Source organism: Poecilia mexicana, unplaced genomic scaffold (genome assembly GCF_051168715.1).
Source record: "Poecilia mexicana isolate PSO_F unplaced genomic scaffold, ASM5116871v1 scaffold_22, whole genome shotgun sequence".
Taxonomy (NCBI): domain Eukaryota; kingdom Metazoa; phylum Chordata; class Actinopteri; order Cyprinodontiformes; family Poeciliidae; genus Poecilia; species Poecilia mexicana.
In genome coordinates, this window is record NW_028263391.1 from 12,423,548 (window position 1) to 12,449,102 (window position 25,555).

Consider the following 25,555-nt stretch of genomic DNA (forward strand, 5'->3'; position numbering starts at 1 on the left):
CTCAGTTTGGATGACAAATAAACCCACTCTAACCCCCCAGATGATCTTCAAATATTGGTAATGTATGGATATTTTTGCTAATTAACGCTAATTCCAAATGGTCTCTCACGCGCTGTAGTGCTGTACGTTGTCCTGACAAGTGCTGATTTACATAAGACCTGATCATTTCTTTTATAAAAGTGTTGTTGCTGTTCAGTTACAGATTAGAGATAATAGCGTTGCTAGGTGACCGTTATTTAAACAGCCGGCTAACTGTTCTCATAGTAAATCTTTCTGTTGACATTTAATTTATGTATTTTTAGCCAGCAAAATGTGCATTCGTTTGAATGTCAACACTAAACAGCACTCTCTTAAGTTTGCCTCAGTACTTTTCTTTGAATATTGAAATCTCGTAAGGTCTCGTTTTCTTGTTTCTGACAAGGTAAGACCATGGGAGAGCAATCCTCAGCCAAATCCTTTGGGATATGGGAAGGAATTGTGTGCTACATATCCAGTAACCTGTTGGTGTTCACCTGTTTGGGGGCTGTTGCTCTGGGTAAGTTTATTTTACACACAGCTTCAGAATCAACAGAAAAAGAAGGTTATTATTGACTAGACACCTTCACCTCTACATGTTGCTTGTTTTAAGGGATCGTCATTGGCGTGATCGTGAAGACCTTTGATAAACTCCTCCAGGCGGAAGAGCTGTACTTGACGTTTCCAATAGATGTACTGTCTCACATGATTAAGGGGGTGTCCATCCCCCTAATTGCAAGCAGTGTGGTGTTGGGTGAGCGAGACTCTTTATGTTCAGTGTTGCCACGTGTTCCTTTAAATACAGAAAATGTTTTTGTGATTTTAATTGTGCCTCTTCTTGTCAATTACCTTCATTCAATCTAATCGTTTTCTTCTCCTGTAAAGACCGAATTGTTTTAGCTTGTTTTGTAACTAATCTAAAAAAAAAAACTTGTATGATTTGTTTTATGACTTCAATGTGAGACACGGCGTTAATTAATAAATTAAACAACATAGTCTCCATGTGAATCAAATAAACAACTAGGGTGTACACTGAGAGCATTTATCCAGTTTCAATTTGAACTATTTGTTAAAGTGGACTTCATTACCAGCTGTAATTTATAGTTGAAATGGTTTTTTTTTGTTGTTGTTGTTGTTTTTCTTTTCAAAAATTAAATTAAGCTTATTGTCAAATGTACCAGTAAGAATATAACATAGCGCTAGGAAATTCTCACTTGTGAACTCTGTGAAAACTACAAAAAAGACCAAAAAAAAAAAAAGTTTTGTAAAAATGGGTAACATGAAGCAGAATGCAAATCTAAATGTTAACAGTAAAGAAACTACTATATTTATCCCAAAATTATTCATGCCTTTGGCAGATTTAGATCCACTTTTATTCAATTACATGTTGGTGTCTGAATGTTGCATGGATCTACTAACAGATAATAAAACTAAGTAAAAGGAGTATCAAGTAAAAAAAAAAAAGATAGGGCTAAAGATGACTATTTTTCTTCATGAAACGTAGAGCTCTACTGTCAAGTTGATGAAACGGATGTCTGTTTTCAAGTTAACTTTAAATAGATCTGGAGCAACAGAGCAACGGTGTTCAGTTCTGTCTGTTTCTTACAGGAATTCGCACTTTCAAGACCTCACCCTCCAAGACAATTGCCGTGTATACAGGACTTTATTTCTTATCAACAACTCTGATCGCTGTGATCATCGGTGAGAGAAATTTTCTTTAAAAAAAAAGAAAAAAAGATGCAAAACCGAATTATTTACCACTACTGAAATCAAGCTTATTGAGGTTTATTTATTTATTTTTATTTTTGATTAAATGTTTGATTCTGGAGCCTTGCAGGAGCAATCACACCTCTTGCAGCTTTTCACTTTGTCATTTTTGTTTTAAGCCGTTTCATGTAAAACAAATCTCTAAATAAGTGTGGCTTGAATTCATATTCAAGAGTGTTTGCCCTGATACCTTCAAATAAATTCAGGCTCAGACAATTAGATTACTAACCAGAGACGTAGCTAAGAGGCTCTTGGTAGAGGACCGTTACAAATCTCCGTCACAAGAAAAAATGTCATTAGCACAACCTGTCCTAATAACGGTGTGTAATAAGATATTACATTTTAATAAAACATGTTTGTAATGTGACAAATTATGAAAATGTTCAGCTTGTATGAAGACTTTTGCAAGGCAGTGTGCTTGTTCAACAAAGAAACAGCGTTATGCGTTATCATGCGTGTATGTTGCAGGACTGACTCTGATGTGGGCGGTGCAGACAGGATTCAAAGTCCAAGATATGGACGACAAGAAGTTCTTCTCGATCGAGACCTTCCTGGTTTTGTACAGGTGGGAGGACATTTGCAAGCTGATGGTTCTGTAGGTCCCTGCAAGGCTCTTTTTCTTGTCAGTTCAATTTTTCCTCTGTCTCTGCAGGAACATCTTTCCAGACAGCATGATGCGGTCCTTTGTCAAACACGTACGGCTTGTTTCAGACTTAGTTTCATAGTTTTGATTCAATGTTGTGTTTTACATGAATTTCCACCCCTTCTTTTTAGTACCGTCTGGAGAAGAGGGAATTTTCCATTCCTGGAGTCGCCACAAACGCCGGCATCATCGAGGTAACCACTCTGGTCTAGAGTGATTTCAGCATATATCAGCTGTGACGACCGACGAAGGTCAACCTCAGCTTTGACATGGCTCCTTCCGAATCTTCAGAACAAGACTGGCATGGAGCTTGAAGGTCGCTACGATTACGGAGTGGACGTTCTCGGCCTCTTGTTCATTTCTTTTATGTCTGGACTGGCATTCAACGAGATGGAAGAGTCGCGGGTCATAGTGCGTCTGATTTGCACCATCAGTCAGATAACTGACGATTTCTTCAATTTGATTCGCAGGTAGGGTTGAACTCTGTAATCGGTGAGTGCTTAAAATTGTTCAACATCTGTCTTTTGTTTTCTCATGGTAGCATTTGAATTGTATTTTTTCCTGCTACAGTTACCTGCCAGTGGGAGTCCTGTTCATGTCAATATTTCAGGTTTCCCGCACTAATGACTGGATAATAGCCCTTGATCTGATTAAATTCACTGGCTTGGTTCTTTTTGGGTAAGTTCCTTGTTAGTTTTTCAGTTTAATTTTCATCCATACTGACAAAGAGGTTTCTAATTCATAAAAAAGTTTGAGTGTGGGAAGTCGCTTGTTCACAACTGTAAACACAGACGCAGCTGGCCCAGTTCTTTAAAGACCAAAACAATGTCACATGAGCAATTAACAGAGTGCTATAAACAAGCGACACAATTGTTTTTTTTTTTCTTGAGATTATATAAAAATAGTCAAGGACAAAATTTAGCTTCATAAGTACATGGAATTTATACTCGTGAATATAGCCTGGTTGTAAATGCATATGGAAGAAACAGGAGGAAGAGAAAAAAAAATGAACAAATCACATTTAAAGGGGCAGTATTATATATTTTCCAGGCACACTGTGCCACTTTATAGCATAGCCAAGTAACTATATTACCTTCAGTGGTCATAAAATGCAATTTATATTAATCACAACTTAAAAGAAATTTTACTTCCTGGTTTAACTCCTTAAATTTGGGCCTCTGTCTCTTTGAAAACTCCTGCTCTTTCTCAAATTCTGCCTTCAAGAAGTCATCACAACGTCGCTCCTCAGGTGAGCGGTTCCACCAGGTGTTTGCTAATTGCTGAGGAGCTGAGTGGGGGGAGCAGCGGAGGGGCAGGGCTGCTCTGTGAGGGAGGAGCTGCACCTTGAAGGTGGTGCTGGGTCCAACCAGGTGTTTTGTGCAACTGAATGGTTGCCATGGCAGATTAAAGGATTTCTCAAACATGCATGAAAGAATCAAGGTAACAGTCTAGGTATGTTTTTTGATGAGGGAATAACATGACGTGTTAGGGCGGAAACTCCATGTGGAGAGGTTGTGCCTAACTTGATCACATGGAGGTTGTCTCTCTATGGACCGATGACCACCTTACGGGAAATACTTCCGTCAAGAACCTCGATATATTCTAATTGTCGAGAGCAGCGGGGCTTCTCCTCGCTTCCTTTTTCAGACACTTCCAGTTCTGTCGTTTGCCATTTCCATTCATGTGAAGTTTGTGGTTGTTGTGCTGGTAAAAAAAAAAAAAAAAAAAAAGTGGATATGTTGCAATACGTTGTATTTTATGTACCACTTTTGTTTGACTGACTTTTTTTTTTTTTTTTTTTTTTTTTTTTACAACTGGCTTCAGGCTCTTCTTGCACGGAGCCATCATCCTGCCTCTGATCTATCTTGTGCTTGCGCAAAGTAACCCCTTCACTGTCATCCGTGGGGTCCTACCTGCGCTGCGGACTGCGTTGCTCCTCTCCTCCAGGTGACCCCTCGTCCGCTGCCTTCTTCGGCCTTTATCGCGGCCGTTTGCCGTCATAACCCCCTCTGTCGAGCTGAACGCGGTCACATTCGCAAACCTCTGTTCTTATTTCCTTTCATGTGCGGATAAGTGCTGCCACAATGCCGGTCACTTTACACTGCTGCAAGAACAACAACATTCACAACAAAATCACCCGTTTCATGCTGCCCATCGGGACCAACATAAACATGAACGGGACGGCTCTGTATCAGGCCGCGGCTGCCGTCTTCATCGCCCAAGTGCACCACGTCTATCTGGACTTCAACCTGCTGTTCAGTATCGGGTCAGTTGCTGCCTTGATTTACTCATCCCTTTTTTTTTTTTTTTTTTGCTTTTTAAGTGGCTGTAGATTGAATGAATGGTGTAAGTGTAAAAATCTGTCACCCTGTGCAGGGTCGCGGCGGCAGCGTTCAGCTTCATAAGCAAAGGGATCCCGGCGTGCGGAGCCTTAATGTCACTCTTTGTCCTGAACGCTACAGAGCTGCCTCTGAGTGGCGCCTGGATCCTGGTGGCGGTCGAGTGGATCCTGTAAGTTCCGGCACAACGTTTTTTTTTTTTTTTTTACAGGGAAGAGTTCTGGCAGGAATATTAGCATTTTATTCCTCGCTTTAAACTGATATCATTTCCCTCCTCAAAAAAAAAAAAAGATTATTGACAAAGACCGCCTTCAAAGTTCAGCCGTTGTGGAATTTGTTAATTCATTTTAAAGATTGAAACGTTTTACACAGTGCCACGAATCAGAATGAGTTAATGTAAAACCACTCAAGTGTCATTTAACCTTGATTCTTGCTGTCCCGTTTGACTGTCATTCCTTCAGAGATCACCCCGCCACTCTTGTCAACGTCTTGGGAGACTGCATGGGCATCGCTCTTGTCCAAGAGCTGTCCACAGACGAACTGATAGCTGCGAGCCTTCACCAGAGAAGAGCAAGGTAATTGTTCTCACACACAGTGCAGCGAAGAAGTATTTGCTCCCTCAGATTTTTGCTTTTTTAGTCACTTTTTTTTTTCAGATTGCAAAGCAATATTTTTACCGTCAGATGAAGGTGACCTGAGTTAGATCTTTAATCAAATCTGATTTTAAACCAGATTTTATTTGAAAAGAGGGTTCAATTTCACTACTCACACCCAGAAAGGCTTGCTACCGCCAGACCAAGAAACCACTTGCATTCAGCTTGTCAGAAAACATGAAGCACATAGCTCAAATGTCTGCTTTGTTATCTCAGCATATCTGGATGAATTACCATGAACACTGTCTCATGGATAAAAATCCTGATGGAGAACATCCAGCCACCAGCTCATGACCGTAGGCTGAACTGTAGTTATGCATCAGGCCGATCAATCAAGGCACACCAGCAATTCCACTAAATAGCTCATAAAGAGTGACCAGATCAAATTCCTATTGAAATGTGCTGGAATGACCTTAAAAAGGCGGGTTACGCTCGAAAACCCTCTTACATAGCAGATTTTTTTTTTTTTTCCCTGTAGCAAAATAAAATAATCAGCCTTCGTAATGATTCAAGTGTGGCAAAAAAGCAGAAACACCATAACCAATTTTTAGGAAAGAACTCTACCAATTTTTGACTCATACCACCGTATTTAAGTTGCATCAGTTCGGTGCGGGTTAAACGAACAGACACACCGTACACTCCAGACTCACAAAGTTCACCAGTGATTTGGTTTTAATGCAGTTGCATAAGGAAACATGTTTGGAATTACAAAGTGTTTTCTCCTTCTTTCTCGTGCGCTGTGTTTGTTTAGGGCTCAAGACTGGCAAGCTGCTGTGGAAGAGTACGAAGAAGTGCAAACTCACTGGAACGCCTACACATCTGCCTCGTAAACGCCAATCAGTCTAACTGGATTTTTGAGCTCACTTCGATTACTGGCTTGGTTCTTTTTTTTTTTTTCCTTAAGATTTTCATTTTCTCCATTCACCATTAAACACTGCAACAGTATTTATCTCTCCGTGGAGCAATTTATCCGTAAACACATAGACAATCAGATGTTATGGAACTAAGGTCATGTAAGATTAGTGTAAGATGCATGATGGGTGTGTATCTGGTGAAAAGTCTAAATGTCTCATTCATTTGTCCACTCACTAAATGGGCAATAATTGTCACATACTTTTTACTAAAAAAATAAATAAATAAAAAAATAAAAAAACCTCAGTTATTAATGAATACATTAAGCACATAATATTTTAGGATGATTTTTTGTAGAAAAGGAATCTGTAAATCATTGTACAACTGGAATATTTGTTTTGGCCTTGTATATTTGCCTTATCAAAAAAAAACAAACAAACAAACAAAAAAGATTTCAATTCCTTTCTCTCTTTCTAGCCCAGTAACTCTTTTAACGGGACATGGGAGGCTGTTTTATAAATGCTCGCTGTGTTGTTTGCACCAAAGTCCCCTTTTGACGAAAAGTCACCGGTTATTTGTGGTCAAATTTACTATCAAATAAAATGAAAACCAAAAAACATGCTTAATAAAACAACAAATTCATTGTAGAAGACTTCAATTATTTTTGCATTTCTTTCTTTCTTTCTTTTTTTTTTTAATGTCAGCCTGTGTCAACCATCTGAGCTGGTGGGCTTAATTTGTAGCTGTCTTAAACTGTAGTTTGGGGCCAAAAAATAAATAAAAATTCCCAGAGTTGAAAATGGCCCCAGGCTGCAATTTCAGCCTCCCTGATTTAAACTTATCTGTTGCAGGCAAACAGCTCCACCTACAGGATCAGAAGTAGCATAGCAATCCATCAAATGATGGACATTGCAGAATTGGGGGGAGGACTCACAGACCTCCATGCCTTCATGTCACTTTCACAGATCAGGTCTGGGAAAACTCTGCCGCAGCTAAGTCCTATTAGTTTGGCCTGAATGTTAGAGTTTTATATCAGTGAAGATAAAAAAAAAAGTATAATGGCTAATACACACACACACACACACACACACACACACACACACACAGTTTATGAAATAAAAATGCACAGCTGTAGGTCAGTGATTGTCATTTGCTTGTAAAGAGAAAGTCACCATCTTCTTTTAATCTGTATGAAGCTATAAAAACTGAATCGAAGAATGTTCCGAGCTCTTCGAAATGATGTTTGTCTTGGTCTTTCATGATCAACGACCCGAATTGCAAGCTCTCTGGTCTGATGCACTCTGATGTCAAGAAGAAAACTGTCAGACTGAGAGACAAGGTGGTCAACAAAATAACAGTGGGACAGATTCAGGAACATCCTTCAAGAAAGCAACCAGGGCCTGTCTCCATTTTTTTTTTACACCCCAATGATTCACAGGTCAGAATAAATCAAAACAAACAAAGAAAACAAACTCTAGAAAAGGGCCGCTAAAATGTGTGAAAGCAGCCAAAGTCCAAATGAAAAAGCATCAACAAGCCTGAAAACCATGGCCCAGGAAAGCAGTGAATGCCGTTTCTAGACCTGTTATTCTAAAATCGGATAATATTTCTATAAATGACAGTTTGAACCAGAGTGTAGCGACAGCTGGAGTAGGAGTGTAATTTCTGCGCCCTCGAGACGTCGTAGGTTGAAACGAACATTTTGAGACGGAAAGCAAAACAGAAATAACGTCGAACCATTAAAAATGGCAACAAAAAAAAAAAAAAAAAAAAAAACACTGAGTAAAGATTGTATCCCCTTCTCTGCCTGTGGTGTAAACAACAAGGAGATGTCCACATGTCAGACAGAAAGTAAACACTGTCAACCTTTCTGTTTAGGGCTCCTGAATTTGGCTCTGACTGGTCAGACTTGTAATGAAATATGTAAGACGCTCCTGTCAAAATGCCCTCAGGCGTCTGATGAGAAACATTTCTCAGGTGGGCGGCTCTTTCTCGCATAACTCTCTGTGGGCACGAGGAATGACACGAGTTGGCTTCATCCACTTGTCAGTGCTCTCAAGAGGCTGTTTATTATTCCTGGACTGATGTTCTCCTATTAGCTTGCTCCCACTGTCTCCTGTGGCCTGCTCCGTTGAAACCGGACGTGGCTCCGAAGGGCTTATAGAAATTCACCGGGGGCCTCTGGAGAGACGACATCTAGGGTGTGTCCTGTAGAGGTGCTGTGGGGCTTCAGCATAAGAGTCCTGGGACTCGTTGCTTATGGTGACGCAAGAATACCTCTAATGTCTACAATTTGTCAACTATAAACACTGGAGGTGAAGGTCGTCTGATTTTTTGGGGGATTTTACAGTGAATGTTTAACAGGATGTCCTGTTGCATTAGGTTTACGTCTACGTGTCAATCGGTTTGAAAATTCAGCAGACAAGACATGGCGGTCTGTCAAAATCGACAGATTACGGAAGCGACCATAAAATCCATAGCAACTCTGGAGGAGCTGCAGAGATTCGCTTATCAGGTGAGAGAGAGTCAGTCTCGGCCTTTTCAACTCTTTCATTGTTAAAAGATGCTTTGGTAAAATCAGACCACTGCACCTCACCATAAACATAATGTTCACGTCAGAGCTGCAGCGGAATGTTTCAGATTAAAACACCTTCATATTTTAGAATGGCCCAGTCAAAGTCCACGCCTAAATCCAGTTGAGAATATCAATCTTTCAGGTTTTTATTTGTTAAAAAAAAACAAACAACAAAAATGTCAGTTATGCACTTTTTATCAAATAAGATCCTAATGAAATACTTAAAAGTTTGTTAAATGTAAGAGCTGAGCATCTTGTTTTAGCTTTTCTAAAATTCCAAACCTTCTGGACATACAGCTGTTGCACCTCAGCCGTCTTGAGAGTTGAGAACGATAAACTCCTGCTAAAATATTCTGAGCAAAAAAGAAAAAGAAAAAAAAAAAGATTACGTAAATCCTCCTACAGCAAAGTGGCAGAACAACAGTTCAGTAGATAAGGGAAGGAAAACTGCGTCCGTGTTAGATGAAATACAAACAAAACCAAGATTTTAATTCCAGATCCTCGTCTGTTGTTTAGACTTGTGGATCCTAAAGCAGGGGTCGCGTCCCTGCTGTGGGTCATGAACCACAATTTGTGGTTTCCTTCAGGCCCTCAGGAATGAGTAGGAAACGCATGTTTTGGGAATCAAATCCAAAGGATTTTTAAAAGTACACTTCATATAGACAAAAATATAACATGGGTTATGAAGACAGTTTTTCTTTTGTACCTACTTGTTCATTAGCATTGTTTCACAAAATGTTTCTGTTAGACCACAAAGAAAAGCTGTTTATCTGGCTGCTGTGGCTTTTTACAAGCAGCCACGAGAAAATGTGAAACCACCAGCGTCAACCACATTACCACGGTGGGCACATTTACTACACATTATTATTACATACATTGGTGATCCTGAGCGGTAAAAGTGATCTATCAACTCCGTATCATTTTGAGACATTAAAAACCATCTGACTGTTAAAATCACTGCCTTCAGCGGCCTGAGTATGGGAACGAATTGAAGGCATTTTCAAAGCATTTTCTTCAGAGGAAGCTCTGCACATGAGAACCTGGGCTGAAACTTTCTGCCTTAAAGACCCACGTCTCGTTTAATGAAGAGACGCACATTGATAGGATCTACTTATGCTTTAATTATGCAGCAGTGATATTAAAAAACCTCATTAATTCATGCACTCATTTTGCTTTCAGTTCCTTCCTGAAATGACTGCTTCCTTTGAAATGTTCATGCTATCTCAGTGTTATAGGTGATGTTTTTGTTTGAAGACGACAGTTTTAGATGGAACTAAGTTTTACATATCAACAACTCGCTATCCATCATTACGCTACAGCCGGATGCTTCCTCCCTCAACATTTAAAAAGCCTGAGTCTTCCCGGTGTCGCCGTCGGGATGTTTGTTTCTGCGCCTTCCCTGCAGCCTGAACCACTGGAACAATTGTGCCTCAAAGTGTTTCTGCACTGTTAAAAAGTTTGAACTAATGTAGCTTGTGAATTATGCATCCCATTCATTTTTAAAGCACACCCATAAATGCATTATTCAGTGTTGCAGAGAGCCTAGTGTTCATTCATACAATTAAAGCTTCAGTGGAACAATGACATTTTAGTCCATGAATGGTTAACCACCGGCACCGGAGGCTCCGACTAGCCAGCCATCACTAATCATTGGGGAAAGGACAGACTGTTTTCTCCTCGCTGCCCTCAGCTGAACTTAACTCAAACGCTCCGCTAATGAGCCAACACCTCCTCTCCGGATTATCCACTCTCTTACGAAGTGGTGTCAATTGCACGGCCAGAAGACAACTCTGTGGGGAGCTTTAATGAACAGACCGGACGGATTCTGCTTATCTTAAAGGGACCCTGAGGCCAAAGGACAAAGGAGCCGCAGCTACTGGCCTGTGAACGCGACGCCAAATTAATCCGGCTGTCGCGTGTGCTGTGGTGAAGCGACTGCCCTTGGACGGCCTAAGTGGGGTCAGTGAGGGGTTTGTGGGTGGACTCTGGCTGGCTTTAATGTGCTTGAGAATGCAAATAATGATGAAACGGGAAAAAAATAAGTTCTACTTAAGCGCAGCCTCTCGAATACGAAAGACGAAAGGAACGACCTTTAAATAAACCAAAAAAATCAAAGGAACTTAAAATGGACTATAGAATTGTAGAAGAGATGAGCAATTGGCAAATATAACTTGGTGAAATGTTTATTTTCTTGATGACATTTTAAAATCTGGACCTTTTTAATCTTTACTGTGTACTTTTTCCATTGAATTTTACTTCCGTTAAAATTCCTCTCTGGGTTATTTTTAATGTATCTAAAGTTCAAATAAAGAAACCCAGATAGATGGTGAAAGCATGAAGATAATGGAGGATATTGTCAATATTGTATTTTATCACATTAAAACCATAAACTTGTATTTTAATGGGGGTTTATGGTAAGAAACTATAAAAAGTAGTTTCTACAAATAAAAATGTAAAAAAACAAAAAAAAACATCTCTGCCCCCTTTACTCCAATGTCCCTAAATAAAATCATGTAGCTGATTGCCTCCAGAAGTCTCCTAGCTAGCAGGTCACCTGTGTGTGATTTAATTGCAGAATAAACCCAGCCATTTTGTTTTGTCCTCAGACATTTGTTGGATAAATGTGCAAGACTCACCAATCGCTACAACGATTCAAATCAAAGCAACAGATCTACAACAACATGGCTGAAAAAGAAGAAAGGTTCTGCAAAGGTCTCATTGAAGTCCAGATCTCAAATTGCGTGTTGGTGGAACTGGAAGAATGCCAAGCAGAAACAGGTAGGCAGCAACATTTTTACGAATTGAAGCCATGTTTTTAATGAAAGAGAGCTTCAAATTCAAACAAGACTGATCGTAATAGAGACTGATGACTGGGAGTTATTGCTGCTACAAAACAAAGCAAGAACATTTCAGTATGTTGACTTAAAAATCTAATTTCTCAATTCAGTGTGGCGTGAAAGGTCATGAATCAAAACCTGGTCACTAAATGTACAATAAACAGAAAAAAAAGCCTCTTTATAAACACTGGACATTTGCAAAACGGGGCCGTATGTTTCTATCACACTATTGCTGGAGACAGTCCAAGAATTGTTAAGGCGATAAAATCCAGAACATCCCAGGAAGGATGTTTTATTTTATCAGACATTCCTGGTCCTTTTGCTTGACTGCGTCACACACACACCATCCACTTCTGGATCATCATCTGCTGAACTCTGACCTCGAGCCGTTTCACCAGCCTCTCTGCAACACCTCCGAAACACACGCACAACCTCAGATGGTAAAGTCAAAACTCATTTTTCCACCCGACTCGGCACAAATGTTCTGATTTGTTTCAGTAAGCTGGTCCTCTGCTTTGCACCGGTGGGGGGGTTGAAGATGAAGGCAGTGGAGACAAACCGCTTTAAAAAAAAAAAAAAACAGTAAAGAGATGTCATTCAGGAGACTTTACAGAAGATCATTTAATTCCAAAGATTTGTGTAGAGGGAAGAGCTCGTACAAACACTTCACTGTACATATAGATTTACACTGTGTGGGACTGAACGGTCTCACCCTGCAGTCCCACCTCCTGTGTCCTTGACAACCAGGCGGGGGCCAGTCGCCATCCCAGCTCCACTCCGGCTGCTCAGCTTGCATGTGTTTTGCTCCAGAGAGTTAAATTAAACCAGTCAGAGAGACCAATATTACTATGAACAAACAATGTTCTAATACTTTACTTATTAAGGACACATTTAGGAATGCAGAAGACGAACTGAGCGGCAGCCGAGCTTTTCTACGATGGCGGGTGTGGAGCTGGGATGCAGGCTGGCGAAGAACCGTTGAGGATTTGCATCAGTTGTGGTTTCACTGAACGCTGCTCAGTCGGTGAGAACCACAAGCCGGAGATGTTGGCGGCCGAGCTGACGTGGGAAGGCGGGGAAGGCCTATCTGAAATGTGTCCCTTATTTTTTTTTTTTTTTTTCTGATAATAAAATCAAAAAGTTTGAAAATAAAATGCCAGTTCATATATAAACTCTTTCATGTCCTTATGGATCGTTGAAATTGTTTTGTATTCATTCTTCTTCACTCTCGTTTTCGTGCTCCATGTCTTCGTCTCCGTTGGCTTTGGGCTCCGTTCTGCTGTCTGGATCCTCATCTTCTTCGTCACCTTCGTCTTCCTGCATCGCTTCCTCTTCTTCCCAGTGCTGAGACAGAAAAAAAAAAAAAAAAACAATTTCAAGGATGATCTGAAAATCTATTAAAGAAAAAAAAAAATGGTGTTATGATGGGTCAGTTTAACTTACATCAGAGTCTTCACTGGGAAGAGCTTCGTCACCAGAGGCCTCCTCTTCGTCAGCTGACTCTGCAAAAGGGCAAACAAGGGAAAGTGAATGAGCTGTAGGGCTTTCATCCTCAATGTCTGGAAACCAGCCGTCCCTCAGGGAAAAAAAAAAAAGGCTCAAAGTGTTAGCTTTTAGATTTGCATTTCAATGCGGATGGGCCATTTTGTAATGATAGTACGCTGTTGTTTGATGCCAACGCACAGATGCTGCTGAATATTCTGCAGCTTTAGGTCCCAACAAATACAGGCACAAGACTGTAAGAAGGAGGTGGCCATTATCATTACTGAAGAAACGGGAAACTATGACTACATGGGATTTAAATGCACTCCGTTATGACTCTGCTACTGCATAGTAGTGAGAATACAGAACAGTATCAGCCCATAAAGATATGGCTGCTCTGGAGAAAGAAAGGTGACACAAAAATCAAGAACAAACTGTCTGAATTATGTGACTAATAACCCCCCCACCCCCCCAAAAAAAAAAAAAATAAATAAATAAATAAAATACAAGAATATGTACTCTAGCTTTTTGTTTTGAAGTAACTGAATTACAAAAATAAATAGACTCTTAAACTTAAACACTTTTCCAGACTGAAATATCAGAATTATTTTTGGCCCTTTTGTTTAAAACACCAGTCTGGTTTAAACAGGGTTCAGCATATTACAAGTCTGGCGGGCCACCAGGCTTTAGTTGCCCACCGCCAGGCTAAGTTTTGTTTATTTTAAGTAGGGTTTTTTATGCACCGGTAACAGGGACAGTAAAGGTCGATTAAACTACGTTTGTATAAACTGAGCTTGTGCGCCTCAAAATTTTTGTAACTTTTTAAATATTTTAAAGACAGACACACTGTGGACTGCCTTAGCACCGCTGCCATCGGGACTAGCAGGTTTTCTGAGAGAAACCCTGCTGGGCTACAACTTTTGAATGCATCCATTCTCTAATACACCTGAATCGAATAAATAGTTAGTGACCGGGTCTTTGCAAAAATATTTTGACATGCCAAGGAGGTAATTCAGACTTTTGATTCAGGTGTGTTGAAGCAGTGATGCAATCCAAAAGTTGCAGGAAAAGGGCTCTAAAGACCCCTGGTTTAAACCAATACAGACTTCCTGCAAATTTACAGCTGATGTAAATAAGTGCCCTCAGCCTTTAAATAAATACAAAACCTACAACAAGTGACCATATTTAATTTTCTGGCTGAACGGACAGACAGATGTCACATCAGGGCATCAAAAAAAAACAAAAAAAAAAAACAACAACACATGAGTAAAAGACTGAAAAGGACAGATAGCTGAATCAATGAAAACAAAACCTTCAGGAGAGAGGGAGGACTGTTGGACCGATGGATGACAGAGTAGACAGATGAATTAGGAATTGGAAGGACAGCTGACCCAAAGCACAGCAGAACTGACTAATGCACCCCAGATTAGTGGCCAATGGGATGACCCAAAGGACTGAGGGCCAGTTGGATGCCTACTCTACTGGAGAACTGAATCAACGGACCAGCAGACTGTTGGGTGAACAAACACATGGACAGACTCTTTGATAAACGACCAAACGAGAGGACTGCTGGCTGGAAGGACAGAGCTTCACAAATGGACTGACAGCTGAGCAGACTACTGACATGAGCCGACTGAAAGAAGTTGAAGAGACACAAGCTGATGGATGAGAGCAACACACAAAGAAAAAAAAATCAGCTTGGGGTAAAAAGCAAAAGTAAAATCCTTCCTGTTACTTGTGTAGTAACTCAGCACAGAAACAGTTCTGGATGAATTTATATCCCGATAAGGAAAGAGTTGATAATAAGGCACCTATAAGGATCTCTATAAAGTCAGTGTACAGACTCTATAAAGTCTGTTTTAAAACCTTCAGACATTTACAATGCAGACAACAGGATAGAGAATATAATCTAAAGATTCCCCTGTTCTAGTTTTATTTTCTATAATTATCCAAGGCAGGAAAACACTTAAATCCCAGACGTTGCTCTTTTTATCTCTCTTTCATGACTCTGAAAGCCGTCCTTAAATTGAACCATGGGGTTATCATGAAGCAGCTTTAATTAGAGGAATCAATAAATGGCTCTGACTAAAGTTTGTACAAACTTAAGGAAATGTGGGAAAGTATTTAAAGTCAGACTGAGATCTGACTTATAATAATAACTTAATAATCTGACTTATTAAAGAGTCAAATTTGTGATAAATCTAATCTGATACAGACTGATGTGTATCAGGCTGAAGCCACTGATCCACCAGAACCTTTACACAGATTTTTAGCTTGCAGAAAGGAAACAATGTTACTAGATAGATAGTACACAGTACAGAAAGTTGTCTCTATTTATGGGATTATAATCTTTAGACTTCAAACAGATCGGTTTAAATTCATGAGCAACACCACAAGTGAATCAAGGCTGTTTGAGTCTATTTCCTTTGGAACTTTGATATGGAAAAATAATCAAACTAAAACAGCATTATAACCCTTCAGGAATCAGATTTTTGGCTTCAAATGTAATATTTGAGGAAATTGTTTTGGGACCTTTTTTTATTAACAGCCGTTACATTACACAATTACAGTAAAATGAAGAACCCAACTACAGTTAGGTGAATGAATGAATTAATTTTTTTGAACTTCACAAATAGTTGGATATTTAATCTCACAATGAGGTTATTTTTTAAATGTAGCAATTGTATCTACATGATAATCAGATTTTTTTTTATCATTAATTCAGTTAGAGGGGATTTTAACCACAGTGGCTGAGTTCACCGAGTGATTCAGCACTCAGGAAGGCTCGAAGCTTCCTGTCAGGCGCCGATGCTGAACTCATAAGAAACCCAGTGCAGCAGCAGCAGCAGTCATACAGCACTGGTACACAGGGGAAAGAAACTTCCTCTTCCTGCTCATCAGCTCCTTTCATTAGCAGTTTTTTGTTAAAATCCCGGCGGTGTGAGGGGAACTCTAGGCTCAGGTTAATTATTTCAGCAAAGCTCGTTTTCTCCTGCCACGTGGCTCAATAAAGCACTTCCTACGGTACGGTAATGAGAAAGGAGAGCCAACAGAGCGCAGACTTGTTGCTCCACTCAAAAGGAGACGATCTGCTCAACATGGACGGCTGGGTTGCCAGGCAACAAGAATTGCGTTTGCGTGCCGACGGCGGCTGAACGACGGACGAGTCTAAGGGCCTTTGAGTCAACTATGGGATGATGAAAGGTCAGCAAAATAAATAAAACAGATGAACTACACCTGATGTAAAGTTTCCATTTGAGTCCTCCGAGTTACAGAAAGGAGGCGTTGATGAGCGAGAACTGTTCAGAAAGAAAGGCACGAAAGGAAGACAGCTAAGAAACACGTGGATTCCACACTAACCTTCCTCATACACCAGTTTAGCTGTATGGTCGACATCTGACACAGGGTTTCTGCTGTCGTTTGCTGCCACCTAGTGGACAAGTGAGAGAAGACATTACTGAGAAGCAATTTCAGAAACTGACAGGGGCAGGAAACAGACGGTCTCAGTTTGCAAAGTCATTCCGATGCACAACAAACACCATGATTATATTTTCTGATTCCTGTTAGGAAAAATATGGGACGAACTACATATGAGTGTAAGTCCATCAAACTCACATTTAAGCCCATTTTATTAATTGCAAACAAATAACTATCAAAATATAAAAACAGAAGTATAAATTGATAAGTTAATTGGTTTATCCGCTCTAATTTTTTACTGTCTATTCGTCACAGAAAAAAAACAGCTTGATGCACGGATGGAGCTGCAATTTAGACCTTGGAGGAGACATTTTAAAAAAAACATCCATTAAAGAAAAACTGAGAAATTCATTGATTTAAAATATTGGTTTTGACATGTTTGGTACAAGTGAAGGACAGGCAAAATTCAACAATTTCTTTTATGAATCAAAATCAAAAGCTCTCTTCTGGGTATTGGAGTCAAAAGGGCAAATTGAGGAGGACCTGGATTCTCGACTTCTTGACCTCAATCAACCAAATGGCAAGGGAAAGAATAATTCATGATTAGCAGAGCTAATTAATGTCACTCAGTGATGTAACCATCAGAAACATAAATTATTTTTTTTTTTAAATCTAGGAATATTACTAAATCATAGAACTAAACACAAATGTTCTGCTGTAGTTGCTGTACGTTTCTACACAGTTTGGTTAATAAATAATAATAATAAAAAAAAACAAAAATATAAAAAAAAAGACAGTTTCTTTGAAAAGCTCACAGATTGGCTGATTGTACATTTTCTGTATGTTTCAAGTATCCCTGAAAGCAACCAAATGCTTTTCTTCGAGGATTCAGATGTAAAAACAAAGTACTTTAGAGGGAATAAAGATTCCCCTTACCTGGGTTGTTAGGAGATGCAGCTTCCCGTGCAGTTTTGTCAGTTTGTGGAACATCTTCACTCTGCTCTCGATCATGTGATACAGGACGCCCAGCTGGGTAACCAGGTCCGGCAGCTGCGTCAGAGGGCAGAAAAAGCGACGTGTTAACGGCTGCTGGCTTTAGACGTCAAGAAGAGGAGGAGGATGATAAGATGGACTTACGGACGCCAGGTATGATGTGTGGTGCATCAGGACCGCCTTGAGCCACCGTACCATCATACACGCCCTGCAGGAAGGAACAGCAGGCTTTATGTCAAATAACAGGACCTTGACTTTGTCATGAATGGGGAAAAGGCTGCAGAGAAAATGTCTTGAACTTACACTAAAGGGTTTCCCTGGAGCCTTGTCGTTAGCTGTGAAAGACAGAGGATTGAGTAACTGCTGCTACTGGGATGCGGGTTTGTGTCTCTAGAGTTCAAATGAAGCTTAGCGGCTCTCACCTCTTCAACCAATGGTATGACAGCAGGCAGCGGTAATCGGGCGACTGTCTTTTTTATTTCCACCTCTTTACGGGTCTGCAAAACTTTCTGCAAGAGAAGAAAAAAAAAAAAAGAAGTATTGTTTTACTTAACTGAGCCTCGTACTCTATGATTGATGTTTAATTGCTAATGAGCATGTTGAAAATGTTTGGGAACGTACATTTAGGATGTTGGCGTCCTTGCTCTCCAAGCCCTGCATCAGCAGGACCGCATAGTTGTCCGTCTGCAGCGAGGCCGCCGCTTTAGGAGCTCCTTTCTGGCTGGAAGATGCGTCGAGGTTTATTTCACCGAGCTGCTCCGCTATGGACATCTGCAAACAAGCGTGCATGGATGCAGTAAATCCAAGCAGAGACGTCTCCTCGTTAACGTGCTCTGTGGTGACGATCCTACCTCTTTGTTGCCTGCGTCTTTTTTCCTCTTTTCCGTTCCCTGTGGAGCCGTGACTACAGGAGCTTTGTGACCGGGCAGGCCCGGAATCAAAACTTTGCTCTTGGCGTTGACGATTGGAGTTTTCACCTGGACAAGTTGGATTTAGTTGAGCAGATTATGAATCTGGAAACAATAACCTGCTGAAAAGTTTTCTCTACCTCAAGTCGAAAACAGGAGAAGAAAAATAAGGCCTGGTTACCTTAGAGACGGTGGTCTCCATAGAAAGGGACAGGTTGGTCTTAATGTCTCGAGTCAGACAGACATGTCTCTCTGCCGTGTTGATCTCCTGTGCAGGTGGAAACACATGCATTAAGAAGATTTTCCACTTTTTTTCTGTGAAATAATAGCGTCAAAATGAAGATCTGCAACTAAAAAGACAAAAAGTGGAGTTACAAAACAGATGGAACAGTTTTAGTTTCATGTGAGTGAATCCTGGTCATCACAACATTTCTTTGCAAAGGTTTGGTCTGTGAACTTCAACAAAAAAAAAGATGACAAGACTCTGGATAAGTGGAAAAAAATGGGTAGATGGTTTTTGAATTTCATTCAAATGTTTTATTCTCTGAACAATGTGCCCAGAAGGAATACAAGTAAAATGCACAAAACAACAAAATAAACAAATTTACAAAAAATGTTTTATTAAAAAAAAAAAAAAACGTCTAATAGCCAGCATTTATTTACATCTTCCAGGGGCAAAGGTTTATTGCCATCTGGATTTGAACCACAGTTCACAAATTAACTGCAGCCACATTACCAAAATCAATTAAAAACTTCATTTAATTGTGACGGATAAAAACACCCGCTTACCGCGTTCTCCATCACAGGCTGCAGATGGTTGCCGTATGCGAGCAGCACCGACCGCGGATTGGCTCCGAGGGCAGCGGCCAGCAGCGGGATTGGCATAGGGGAATCCTTGGTGTCGGACATCTGCACCGAACACGACGGTGACAGCGGCTTCTTACAAGGCCTGTGTGGACATTTGAAAGTTAGATCGAGCAGTATTTCCTACAACCCAGGGGTTAAATGAGAATAAATCCAACACTTTGAAATCATCTTTACGTTTTTTAATGTCAGCTTAAACAATGTAGCTGCGTAACATTAAGTAGGGTTAAGCAGGCTTGTTTTATAATGATCCCTGAGCAGATAAAAATGTACTGAGTTTTAAGTCACTTTTCACATGTGCCTCTTTAAATTATTCCAGTTTTTTTGCATATAAGATTTAATATGAACCAAGATGTTTCTTCTGACCAGTTTCAGGTTTTCCCACCATTGAAAGGATGAAACGGGGCTTACCCATTTAAAAAGTGTTCAAACAGATGCAGCTGTCCGTCCTTACACACTACTGCCAGCCTCACAGCCTGCAGGAAACAAAAAACATGCAAGTCAGGAGTGAACAGAAAACACAACGATATGTTCCTTGCAGACGCATTACGCCAGGCTCCGACCTCTTCCTTGCTGCTGGATGTGATGAGGTCGACGTGTTGGGGTTCATCCGTCAAAGTGAAAGAAACCACAGAGTTTTTGTCCTTGCCGTCTTCTCGTACTTGCCTGGACATCAGACACACACGGCCAGAAGCAATTTATCAATTCAGCTGTTTGTCAAAACATGCCGGCCTGTGAGATCCAGATTGATCCTATTAAACACGAGGTGACAAAAGCCTTTCGATGAATGTTTCACGCTTTCACTTTTAAAAGATTCCCAGGCTGGGTCACATTTCACAGGAACTGGGCTTTGTACCCAGATGTTCCACTTTATGCTCGCTGATGTGATCTCTGCTGTTACTGGTTAAAAACAGGAGTCTAAAGGAACACACATCAGTTTTTAGGGTCACGATTCCATACATCCACATTAAAACTGAACATGGAAACGAATGGGATCGTTGAGTTTCTATCTGCTTCTTTAAAACATAAAGCAAACTTCTAAAGACAAGATAAAATGGGTCATGTACAGCAAGCAGGGCAGAACTTGTGTGCTGACAAATTTACTATACCATAAATGAAAGACAGAGTAAAGGTCACAGCACCAACAGAACAAAATCCACGTATTTCTTCTGAATCAGATAATATGAAGGCAAGTGGTTGAGCTCAAGCATGACACCTAAAGCATTTAATACCTTGAAAATCATACCTGCACAAATCAGCACAGACATTTCTCACTATTTTGTTAATTTATAAGACTGTGTAAGGGTTCGCAACATCAATATTGCATTGCTTTGGTGTGGAGAGCTTCAGATGTTAGCTTCATCCACTCATTAGGCGTAGCGACAGTTACAGATAAGCTACGTGAAAGCTTGTCGGCATCCTCTTCTGGTTCAGAGAGGTCACATGCGACTTTCACCGTTTGATACAAATACACAACCTGTTACCCCTCCAAGCAGTCTTTTTTTTTTAAAGAGGAACAATTGTTTCCCACTATCACTGCTCTGTGCTCAGAGTCTATATTTTGTCAGACTCAGCAACCAATTGCCTTGTGAGATTGATCTAGTTTCTCCTTAACATTTTAAAGTTATTGTGAGATAGCCGTGGTGTGGCTAGATTGCCACATCCAGTGAGCAAACTGTGATGAAGTTCGGTAAGATGGTATGGATGAGGGTTTAATGTAGCTAGGTATGGATTCCTAAACATAATGTTTGAAACTCGGTTTGTTATTCTGACGTCGCCTTATGGCGAAAAGCAAAATACTTCCCAACATCATGGACTACACTGTGGCAGATTTAGCACAGTCTAACTCACGGCAAATTTCCCAGCGGGCCAGGCTAGAGCCTGAAATTTACTGAACATCTACCAACATAACCCAAATTCAAGCATTCAAGGTTCTCATTAACTCACCAAACACTGAGCAGTCGATCGTGTGCTGCTCCTGACAGGAAGTAAAGGCCGTTGCTGTCGGGAGGCCGCGTGGTGGCAAATCGCAAGGTCGTCACAGCCGTGGAGTGGCCTGTGAATTTCTGCCAAGAGAAGAACCCACCGCAGAACTCATCAAAAAGACAGGACCGTGTTATACTCACTGGGCTCCGGCACAGACTTTACAGATAAAATAAAACCTTTAGAATGAGAAGACTCACCCTGTAGACCTCCTTTGTCTCTAAATCCCACATTTTGATCACGTGCCCGGCCGAGAGCAGAAGTTTCCCATCGGGGCTCACGCATAAACTGGTCACTGCTGCTCGGTCTGCTTTCCACTTACTGTTTGGATGGGGGAGGGGAAAAAACAGGGAGGAGATTTATTAATGAGGTGGAGTTATCACAGGGAGTGAGTTTTGATCCAAGCGTTTAAGACGCAGTTTTGACTTTCCACTTGATTTTTACCTCAAAAAAGGAGAAAAAAAATCAGAAGACATCTGCACTCATTACATTTTCTTTGCTCAAATTAGAAGCAGAAAATAACTCTAAAGAGAACAACCAGTGTCCTTCTAGCTATTCTGTTGCAGTAGCAACTTAAAACTTACTCCATCATGGAGAAGTGCAACTGTAAGGATTTTGCCCGTACAAGTAAAGCATGAGACGGGAAACATTAATCGTGAGCGGCTGCCTACTTTTGGTACTTTTCTGGGTGGGTGATTTTATTTGTGCCTCACAAAATAAGTAGCTTTAAATCCCAAAACTTTACACACTCTTTTTCTCCACAAATGACCTTTATAGTTACGTGGGTTTAACTTGGTAGATGCAGAGGAAATGGAGGGAGCGGTGAACGATTCCTATCCTGGTTCCTGCAGTTAAATTATACTTTCATAATGATTTATCCACCAACGTGCTTCAGGAAAAAATCGTTCTTTTTTTCCTATGTTACATTGAACAGAGTCCAAATGCTGGAAGGGACAGATTTTGAGCTGAGGTAGCATACAGAAAAAAAACAAATAGTACTCAATAACAATTCAATTAAGAAATACTTTATCCCAAATTTAAATCAAATATCATTATAACTTGTATCATCCAAGCGTCTTAAGACAGTCACTGTGGATGTTGATGTTGTGGGCAGGAAGAATATCCAGTAGCAGTCAGTGTTACAAAAAAATCAGGGAGGCCTCTGACTGAAGACAGTTGGTATACGACAGTCTCATGCCTGTTATGACATGGTAACAGCTCAATTTCCAGGCAGTCGATATAATATTCCACATTAACATGTTCAGGATGTCACCATGAGTTGTTGCAAGCACAGATAATCATTTGCTTTTGCTTCTTCTCTTTAAATTTCTGTCTGGCTGTGTGGTTAGAAAGCCAAGCAGAGTGACGCGGTTTATTCAGGGATGTGATCTTTGGTCATTATGATCGATGGAAGAGACGGTCTGAATTTCCTCCTCCTCTCTTTGCTCTGCATCTATGAAGCCTCCTTTTCAACTCCAGTTGGATTTGGGGCTGTAGGTCAGCCATTATTTGAGCTTCTGAGATGCTAATCAGATGCTCCCAGTTGCAAAAACACCACACAGTTTCCACAGTCGTCGTTACTTTTCATGTCTGAAAGTAACAATGTACGAGCAAAAATCCGTCCAGCTGCACGGGATCCAAAATCAGAGCGAACAATTACCCAAACATGCAATGACTTAAAAAAAAACAGTCTACAGATAGAACTAACATAACAGAGCTACTTCAACATGCTGCTGCTACCATGAGTGGAGCAATTCCTTAACAAAGCTTATTTTGTAACACATTACATATAATAACATATCAACAGAATATTCTCCAACTAAATCTCTTCTGCTGAGTCAGCTCTCCTCTCCCACCGTCTCCACTCTGAAGGCACTGCATCTCGAAAGGAGAAGCAGCCACTGACCTCCGTGTCTTCCCGGTCTGCAGGTCCCACTCCACGATGTTTGTGTCGTCTGAGCCGCTGTATAACAAGCTGTCTTCCGGATGCCAGTGGACACAGTTCACTCCTCCGCTGTGACCTCCGTCCTACCAGGGAAAAGCATGAAGGGTTTAAAGTCAGAAAAATATTTTTAGAGGATGCTCAAACCACTGCAGACAATTCACACAGTCTGCACAGAAACAGAAGCTGAGCTCACAATCACCTCGTCTGGAAAAATTTCTCCTGCATGTGTCGTTTTAAACATTGCTGTTTTCTACAGTAAACATGTGAGCTGTCAGTGGAGAATTCTGCAACGTCAGACGTGTCAACGCTTCGGATTACAGTTTCGGCCAACATTGTAGTACAGAATAATTCCTGTGTTTACCAGAGTGCAGTGCAGGGATCCCTTCGCTGTACTGTAGATGAGGACAGTTCCAGCTGCTGTGCCCATAGCCAACAGGTCAGCCTTCTCCTCCACCTGGGCTGCCTCTGATTTCCTCCTCTTCCTCTGAGGCCCCTCCTAGAAGCAGATGTGCAACAATAAATAGATTGTCTCCAAATCACAGTGACTTGTATTTGAATTATCAAGTCATTTATGTTTGCACCAACAAAGAGAAAAAAAAAAAAAACCAAATGTTCACTTATATTTTACATTACAAAACACACCTGACCAAGAAGAAGTCAGTCGGCATACTGGAGCAAATTTTCTTTGTATTCATGTTATCACTTTGGTCAATCTAGTACTTCACACACACATTTCAGTAAAACATATATAATCTACTTAAAGTTCTGGATGATTTTCATTCAAAACTAGGAAGTTTCAACAATCTCTTTTTGCTTATTGCATAACTCAAGCCACATTATATCCAGAAAAAGTCTTTGGCTACTGCCAATTTCACATCTTCATCATTTTATTTGATAAGAGATATTTTACAGCAACCCTGTATCTATTTTTACCCACAATGAGGATTAGAAGTAATTTACTTCAATCTATTGTAAGAACATGTAATGTTACTCTGATTGATCCGATTTAATTCTAGGCAGCTCCTCTGATTTTTTATTTTTTTTTGTGTGTGTGTGTGTGATTTACCCCAGGGTCAAAAGTCTGTTACTTCATCAGAGTTAACTGGCATCAACTGAGATCAGAACCGCAAAGAATCAAAACAGGGTGTAATATAAAATCCAAGTTCTTCTGTGAGATTTAAATATTTTTCTCAATAATTCATCATCAACCATACAGGAATAAATTGGCAATTATTAAAACCAGGCTTATGGTGGTTTCTCTACTGGATAAGGCAACAAGTGGGCACAAAATGCAGATAGATACCGACAAATTTCTACAATCATTTACACAATCAATATATCTATCTTCTATCATTTATGATTTAGGATCGATTTAAGCATCCTAAATTTACACGCATCATAAGAGGTTTTGGAAAGTCTTCCTTAAACTTTCCTGATCCTCTACTTCCATCTCATCTTATCCAAGGCATTATTTGCGACAGATAAACTTAATGTCAACTAGTTGACATTATTAAGCTTCAAAACTTTACTGTATGCCATTTGAAAGCGCTCGACGCACTTCATAAACACCTCATGCTGACTCTAATAACGATTTTATATCATTAACAACATGAAAACTAAGTATTGAATAATAAAAAGAAGCCTGTTATAGCCTCATATCTTTTAGAAGCAGGTTAAACTGTAAAATTGTACCACAAGACGATGTCCATGTTTTTTGTGACTACCATGTGGAGTAACATGTGCGTTTGCGCAGCTAGTCGAGTTGGAAGCACCCTTGCTCCAGCTATGACATATAAACTGTCTGGAGTAACACCGATGTCAACTCTCCATCTTTGTATTCGCTTTATCTAAACAACAAGTCACTTACTTCATGGTCTGGGGTGAAGTAAAACACCAATTTAAGTATCTTAGGCCTGCCTAGCTGCAGCAGCTAACAGCGAGCTCTCCTACCTTCACTGTCCGGCATGGTCCCCAAGCTACGCACGTACAGGTGGCGCTTAAATGGGCTGAAGGCACATATTCTTGGTGAAGGGTTTTACTGTCCGTGTTCCAGACCCGAAGTCTGCCATCCTGGGCACACACGGCTAAGTACTGTCGCGATTTGGGTGAAAAAACGCACGGGAGGTTCAGCGAGATGCTAAGACCGTCCGCCGCCATTTCTGCAGCGCTAATTTGGGTCTGCTACGTGCTTACACAAACCACGTGTGACAGTCACAGGACATGCGCACTAACGCATCACGGGTTCCTACTTCTCATTGGCTGCTGCTCGACAACAAACAGCG

General features: G+C 40.5%; 2 protein-coding genes across 2 annotated transcripts; one reads left to right on the plus strand and one right to left on the minus strand.

Annotated features, from left to right (window-relative positions):
• Nucleotides 1-429: 429 nt before the first annotated feature.
• LOC106927849 (excitatory amino acid transporter 3-like) lies at nt 430-6,919 on the plus strand. Its single transcript, XM_088002755.1, has 13 exons — nt 430-535; nt 629-769; nt 1,624-1,716; nt 2,251-2,347; nt 2,435-2,477; nt 2,557-2,619; nt 2,717-2,895; nt 2,996-3,103; nt 4,250-4,372; nt 4,500-4,691; nt 4,802-4,936; nt 5,226-5,339; nt 6,169-6,919. The coding sequence occupies exons 1-13, from the start codon at nt 430-432 to the stop codon at nt 6,245-6,247; spliced, it is 1,473 nt and encodes a 490-aa protein (XP_087858881.1). The 3' UTR covers nt 6,248-6,919.
• A 5,358-nt stretch (nt 6,920-12,277) lies between these two features.
• Nucleotides 12,278-25,468, minus strand: wdr43 (WD repeat domain 43). The gene is made up of 18 exons (XM_015003692.2): nt 25,224-25,468; nt 23,635-23,769; nt 23,235-23,356; nt 21,529-21,649; nt 21,293-21,411; nt 19,909-20,011; nt 19,757-19,821; nt 19,271-19,430; nt 18,663-18,749; nt 18,425-18,550; nt 18,195-18,344; nt 17,996-18,082; nt 17,877-17,908; nt 17,718-17,781; nt 17,517-17,630; nt 16,524-16,593; nt 13,125-13,183; nt 12,278-13,025 (listed from the first exon to the last, which is right to left on the minus strand). The coding sequence occupies exons 1-18, from the start codon at nt 25,428-25,430 to the stop codon at nt 12,894-12,896; spliced, it is 1,953 nt and encodes a 650-aa protein (XP_014859178.2). The 5' UTR covers nt 25,431-25,468; the 3' UTR covers nt 12,278-12,893.
• Between the last annotated feature and the right edge of the window lie 87 nt (nt 25,469-25,555).

Coding starts and splice junctions, on each gene's coding strand:
- LOC106927849 (XM_088002755.1), top strand. CDS start 430: ATGGGAGAGCAATCCTCAGCCAAATCCTTTGGGATATGGGAAGGAATT. Junction 770..1,623: donor TGCAAGCAGTGTGGTGTTGG/GTGAGCGAGACT, acceptor TGTTTCTTACAG/GAATTCGCACTTTCAAGACC. Junction 2,478..2,556: donor TGCGGTCCTTTGTCAAACAC/GTACGGCTTGTT, acceptor CCTTCTTTTTAG/TACCGTCTGGAGAAGAGGGA.
- wdr43 (XM_015003692.2), bottom strand. CDS start 25,430: ATGGCGGCGGACGGTCTTAGCATCTCGCTGAACCTCCCGTGCGTTTTT. Junction 23,357..23,634: donor GATCCCTGCACTGCACTCTG/GTAAACACAGGA, acceptor TTTCCCTGGTAG/GACGGAGGTCACAGCGGAGG. Junction 21,650..23,234: donor CAGACCGGGAAGACACGGAG/GTCAGTGGCTGC, acceptor CCATCCAAACAG/TAAGTGGAAAGCAGACCGAG.